The 6,566-nt window shown below is 45.8% G+C and overlaps 1 protein-coding gene across 1 annotated transcript; it reads right to left on the bottom strand.

Moving 5' to 3' along the window:
• Positions 1 to 2,746: 2,746 nt before the first annotated feature.
• On the bottom strand, positions 2,747 to 6,326 carry LOC136427553 (kelch-like protein 42). Its single transcript, XM_066416512.1, has 3 exons — positions 6,176 to 6,326; positions 4,045 to 5,200; positions 2,747 to 3,624 (listed from the first exon to the last, which is right to left on the bottom strand). Exons 2-3 carry the CDS (start codon positions 5,198 to 5,200, stop codon positions 3,356 to 3,358), a joined length of 1,425 nt encoding a protein of 474 aa, XP_066272609.1. The 5' UTR covers positions 6,176 to 6,326; the 3' UTR covers positions 2,747 to 3,355.
• Positions 6,327 to 6,566: the final 240 nt, after the last annotated feature.

The raw sequence follows: 6,566 nt of genomic DNA, 5'->3' as shown, positions 1-6,566 counted from the left end.
TTTACCCTTCTAACATCGTACTTCTGGGTTATTAGTGTAATGTACTTAACTCTCCAAAGAGAAATTGATTGGGACCTTCCAATATGCCCCATTTTCTGACAGTACCGATTGGACCGGCTGTCGGTAAACGCGGGGCATATGGGAAGAAGGTTACAATCGCTTAAAACCTTCTTAATCAACCTCTGCATGGAGGTCAACATGCTTCGCCCACTAGGTCCCGGACTGGCCATCTGTTAAAACCCGCTTAATGTGGTCGACCCATTGTCCCTACTACAGTCCGGACTGCCCATCTGTTATGACCCATCAAAGCGACCATTGTCCCGATCCCTGCTACATCCCGCCGTGTCCATCTGTTACTGCATCCATTGTTTCCTCTACGTCCCGGTGTAGCCATCTGTTGCGCTGGTAACTCATCTAAGGTGGTCCATTGTTTGCCTTGACTTCTAGTATGTCGCGGTGTGGCCCACTGTTATAACCTATTTAAGTTGGTTCGTTGTCCCTACTACGTCCCGGCCGGATTGGCCATCTGTTAGGTTACTTATAACCCATCTAACGTTGTCCAGTTTCCCTACTACACCCCGGCGTGCCCATCTGTTATAACCAACTAAGAAGTGGTCCATTGTCCCTACTACACCCCGGCGTGGCCATCTGTTATAACCATCTGAGATGGTCCATTGTCCCTACTACACCCCGGCGTGGCCATCTGTTAAAACCCATCTAATGTTTTCATTGTCCCTACTACACCCCTGACCGGCCATCTGTTATAACCCATAAGGTCGTCATTTGTCCCTACTATACTACACTCCGGCGTGGCCATCTGTTATAACCAATCTGAATTGGTTCGTTGTCCTTACTACGTCCCGTACTGGCCACCTGTTATATTATCAACTTATAAGCCATCTAAGGTGGTCCATTGTACCTACTACATCCCGGACTGGCCATTAGTCCATTGTCCCTACTACACCGCGGCGTGGCCACCTGTTATGACCTATATAAGGTGGTCCATTGTCCAAACTACACCACGGAACGGCCATCTGTTATAGCCAACTAAGAAGTGGTCCATTGTCCCTACTACACCCCGGCGTGGCCATCTTTTATAACCCATCTAAAGTGGTCCATTGTCCCTCTACACCCCGGACTGGCCATCTGTTATAACCCATCTAAAGTGGTCCATTGTCCCTACTACACCCCGGCGTGGCCATCTGTTAGAACCCATCTAAGGTGGTCCATTGTCCCTACTACACCCCGGACTGGCCATCTGTTATAACCCATCTAAGGTGGTCCATTGTCCCTACTACACTCCGGTGTGACCATCTGTTATAACCCATCTAAGGTGGTCCATTGTCCCTACTACACTCCGGTGTGACCATCTGTTATAACCCATCTAAGGTGGTCCATTGTCCCTACTACACCCCGGACTGGCCATCTGTTATAACCCATCTAAGGTGGTCCATTGTCCCTACTACACCCCGGCGTGCCCGTCTGTTATAACCCATCTAAGGTGGTCCATTGTCCCTACTACACTCCGGTGTGACCATCTGTTATAACCCATCTAAGGTGGTCCATTGTCCCTACTACACCCCGGACCGGCCATCTGTTATAACCCATCTAAGGTGGACCATTGTCCCTACTACACCCCGGACTGGCCATCTGTTATAACCCATCTAAGGTGGTCCATTGTCCCTACTACACCCCGGACCGGCCATCTGTTATAACCCATCTAAGGTGGTCCATTGTCCCTACTACACCCCGGACCGGCCATCTGTTATAACCCATCTAATGTGGTTCATTGTCCCTACTACACCCCGGCGTGGCCACCTGTTATACCCCATCTAAAGTGGTCCATTGTCCCTACTACACCCCGGACTGGCCATCTGTTATACCCCATCTAAAGTGGTCCATTGTCCCTACTACACCCCGGCGTGGCCATCTGTTATAACCCATCTAAGGTGGTCCATTGTCCCTACTACACCCCGGACCGGCCATCTGTTATAACCCATCTAATGTGGTTCATTGTCCCTACTACACCCCGGCGTGGCCACCTGTTATACCCCATCTAAAGTGGTCCATTGTCCCTCTACACCCCGGACTGGCCATCTGTTATACCCCATCTAAGGTGGTCCATTGTCCCTACTACACCCCGGACTGGCCATCTGTTATAACCCATCTAAGGTGGTCCATTGTCCCTACTACACCCCGGACTGGCCATCTGTTATACCCCATCTAAAGTGGTCCATTGTCCCTACTACACCCCGGCGTGGCCATCTGTTATACCCCATCTAAGGTGGTCCATTGTCCCTACTACACCCCGGCGTGGCCATCTGTTATAACCCATCTAAGGTGGTCCATTGTCCCTACTACACCCCGGCGTGGCCATCTGTTATAACCCATCTAAGGTGGTCCATTGTCCCTACTACACCCCGGCGTGGCCATCTGTTATAACCCATCTAAGGTGGTCCATTGTCCCTACTACACCCCGGCGTGCCCGTCTGTTATAACCCATCTAAGGTGGTCCATTGTCCCTACTACACTCCGGTGTGGCCATCTGTTATAACCCATCTAAAATCCTCATGTCAGACTGGCCCTCTATTGTAACCCGTCTATGGTGGTTCTATGTTTGCCCTGACTACTGTATGTCCCGGTGTGGCCATCTGTTACAACCAGTATAACTTATAGGGTGATCCACTACTTCTATACTAATCTTATCTATGCGTGACACGTGCTGACGCAAGTTGAGGGAAGCGAATCTGGACATACATTTTGCATTCTATTACTTAAAGTTGCCCTTCATGTTGCCAGGTTCTATTTGTCAATCCGATCCTCTCGAAATGACGATCGCCAGCAACTTGCAATGAGCATATTTCCATATAACAAAGTTGCATTCGACAATGCGGATGTGCATACGCTATCCTGCATGAATTTATCTGGGGAACATAGAAAGAAATACTTGTTACACATGCTTCACATTTGCTCATTTGTATTGTAGCTATCACTTGTAAACTTAGAAAGCCACGGCAACAATTGAGTAGCTTCTAAAGACAAATTCGATGGGAATAGTTTTTACTTACAATGCCTATCTATACTTCAATCATCTGGTTAACGTTACTAGACGTTAAAGTGTCGATGACACCAAAATACAACATTTTCTTATTGTCTGCAATAGGAATAGTAATAGTATCATTCAATAAATATAAACGTTTAAAACAAATACACACCCTTCTGATGTCATTTAAAATTGAACCATTAGAAACCATACTTCCAGCTTTTATTTTCCTCTGATCTTCCCACCAGTTAATTACATTAATTTGTGAATTTACTCTCCCGATGACGTCATAATGAACACGGCAGTCGCATTTTACAAGTTCGTAGCTTTTCGAATTCCGGCCTCGTAACCGCCGTACACCTCGTCTGGAAATGGCAACAGTCTCTTCAACTTCAGCACAAACGCCTTCCTGTACCCACATCCGGGAACTCCCGCCAGACAGTCCCACACGCCTCTGGAGGGGGTACAGCGCTGGGTCGTCACCCTCCCCACAAAGAAGATGTCTCCGTCGTAGACGACGTGATCAAAACGGTTTTTGGTGTAACCTCCTCCCATTGGTCGCATCATAGTGTACCACTCTCCTGTGGCAAGAGAGTCAAAAGTTAAAAAGGTTACGGAGAGTTTGCATGTGACGTCATCGTTATTACGTCATAATATGAAAATCTTCTGGAGAGTGTCCACATGCATATCTCTTACGTTACTACTTTTTGTCCTATACCCAGGGGTGCCTAAGTGTCCTTTGGAATTTGGAATTTTCCTTGTATACTAAGGAAGTCTACCGAACACATTGCAGTTTTATTCGTATACAGTTTTACCTGTATCTGTACTTGTAAGTTGGGTGTACCCGTAAAAACGCTGAGTATACAAATGAAACTTGAATTTGGTAAAACTGCTACGGTTACTAATAGTGATGCAGTTGTACTACATTCAGTAGAATTGCTAGGTACCGCCGGTAACTACGTATCTGAACGCTAATGTAACAGCAACATCAAAGTACCCACCACTGGTGATGTTATAACTCTTGATAGCATGGCTGCCGATCAGAACGACGAAGTCTGCAAAGGACACCATGTCGCTGTCACACTGCAGTCTGTATGGGATCTTCCCCAGATCCGTCCACTCGCCCTGTCCCGTGCAGTACTTCAGCAGCCTGCCGGGGCTCATGAACCGAGCCGCGCTCTCTGCGACATACACGTCTCCCATGCAAGCTGTAGCAGCCTCCGGTGTCACAGGTCTCGGTAGTGGTGCGACGTAAGTCCAAGTGTCGTCCTTAGGATCATACCTTTCCACTGTGAACAGATCCACTTCGGCCTTCCCGCCAATGACGTATAAGTGTGTATCCGTAGCCGCAAGCGTAAACGCGGCTCGCGCTTGTTGTAAAGATTTGATCTCGTGCCATTGCCGCGTCATGGGATCGAACCTAAACCCGGAGCGGACGGGTTGCTCTGTAGACCCGCCGGTATCTACATACCCTCCCACAATGTACAGGTTGTTATCCAGAACGGCAGCTCCGTATGAAGACTTTGGTACCCTGCAGTCAACCGTTTTATAAGGTCTGAAAACATCTTCTTTGTCGTCATGGTAGTAAAGATGCCGCGTTTTTCTTGGGGTGTCTGCGCTCGCCTCGTCGTATTCAACTATGGCGCAGATGTAACTTTTGATGCTCTTCCTAAGTTCTCGCACCTGTGTCTGCTGCTCTTCTCTCAGCCTTTCATATTGTCCTTTTCTAAAGACATCGAAATAATTATCTACCAAGAAACTGTAGGCAGCTTCTTCTAGGTCGCCAATACAGTATATCTCCGCAATGTTCAGCACGTCAACGCAGGTGTGTGCGTCAAGGTGTGACTTGACGTAATCTATGGCTTTCTGTACCTGTAGAAAATTTGCCGTGGCTATGAAATCCTCGATGTCTGTGTCTTTCAGAGACAGCTGTGATGTTTGGAGCAGGTTGACTAGAGCGCGTACACTTGGTGACGTCAACCCGTGAAGCTCGACGAAGTTCTGACAGTTTTCCCTCATCCCAGAGGAGAACATCGCCCGGAAGTAGCTGCTTGACTTGACAAGCATGTCTCTGTCCGCCGGGATTCTTTTGTCTTCAACCAGCAGGAAGAAGTCCGTGTTATCTGTAGGTTTGAGGTTTTCATCTTGAGGATCCATCTAGGTGAACATCATAATGTCGTTAATTCTAATTAATGTATGTATGATGCTGTGTCAACACACCACTTTGGAGTTATTATAAGGCATGTCGTAGTTCCGATTGAGCATGTTAATGCATCTTGAATTTTGACCTAGACTACACTGCATTCTGGTCTAGGTGAAAGTTCAAGATACATGTACATTACTTCAGGGATATCCCTTGTAAATATTCAATACTGAGGCCCCAAATGCTGCCCTATAAGCACATTGTGAAAATCCATCACACCAAATTAACACAACAGAAACTAGACTTCGGAGACATCAGACTGAAATATTTTGAGCCTTTGTAGATTCATTGTTTACTCTTGTCTCATGATCAAATAAAGCTGGAATTAGCATAATTTATTACAAATGGTGGTCTTCTCTTCCAAAATCACATATATTGTACTTTCCTTTGGCAGAACACCGTGTTTACATTTCTTGATAAATCATGCAAATGACTTGCACATTCACATAATCTATGTACAGTAATACACACCTTTAACTAACTTACACACGTCAAAATTATATAATTACCACCATTTGCCAATAAGGAAATTCTAATTATGTCACTTTTGCATTAATCATGCAAATTAGGCCCTTATTTGTCTTATTGATATCTGTAGATTTTCCATCTGCCGTAAATTATAAGTATCAAAGCACCATTATGGAAAACACTGCAAATATAGATTTTCCTCATTAATCATGCAAATCAAGTCCTGATTTGAAATCAACAGGTAAACTTAAGATTCAAAACTTAGAGGGTAGGTAGATATCTTACGACATCAGTAGTGGTCAAACGTTATATTGTGTCGAGCCTCTTCAAAATTAAAGTCTACACATAATTACATAGCGTTGCATACCACAGTAAGGAATACCCCCACCAGTCCATGCATTTATCTTAGATTTCTAGCCACGTTGGTGATCAACCCCTCGAAATTGTGCTAATGATCGTACTTGCAGTTTCAGAGCGGCGATGTCGGCTGTTTCTTATAGCAATCTCCGGCCGATTTGTTCCAGAAATCTCGCTGTAACAAATATATAGATGACCTCGCAGTGCTGCGCCATTCACTCGGCTGCCATGATCCTACGTCATCGCCAGTCTAGAGTTGCATCCAAATATAGCTCACGGTTGGCAGGGGTCAGATTCGGTTCCCCCGAGTCTTAAATGCATTGCGGTTTTCCAAAACCGTCCCCTGTATTGAAGGGTGATAAGCTGTACCATTACAAACATATCGACAGCTAAGAACCAAATTATCCATGCCCTTTGTAAATTTGTCGTTTTTCTCTAGGCTAAAATGCAGTACAGTAGAATTTGGAACGTTTTTAGAAATCGATTTAGTTGTTG

The sequence above is a fragment of the Branchiostoma lanceolatum genome, chromosome 2 (genome assembly GCF_035083965.1).
Source record: "Branchiostoma lanceolatum isolate klBraLanc5 chromosome 2, klBraLanc5.hap2, whole genome shotgun sequence".
Lineage (NCBI taxonomy): Eukaryota > Metazoa > Chordata > Leptocardii > Amphioxiformes > Branchiostomatidae > Branchiostoma > Branchiostoma lanceolatum.
Note: the sequence above shows the minus strand (reverse complement) of the source record. Positions and strands in the feature narration are given on the sequence as shown.

Excerpts from the sequence above, each read along its gene's own strand:
- LOC136427553 (XM_066416512.1), bottom strand. The coding sequence starts at position 5,200 with ATGGATCCTCAAGATGAAAACCTCAAACCTACAGATAACACGGACTTC. Across the intron at positions 3,625-4,044 it reads GAGTTATAACATCACCAGTG|GAGAGTGGTACACTATGATG; the intron begins GTGGGTACTTTG and ends CTCTTGCCACAG.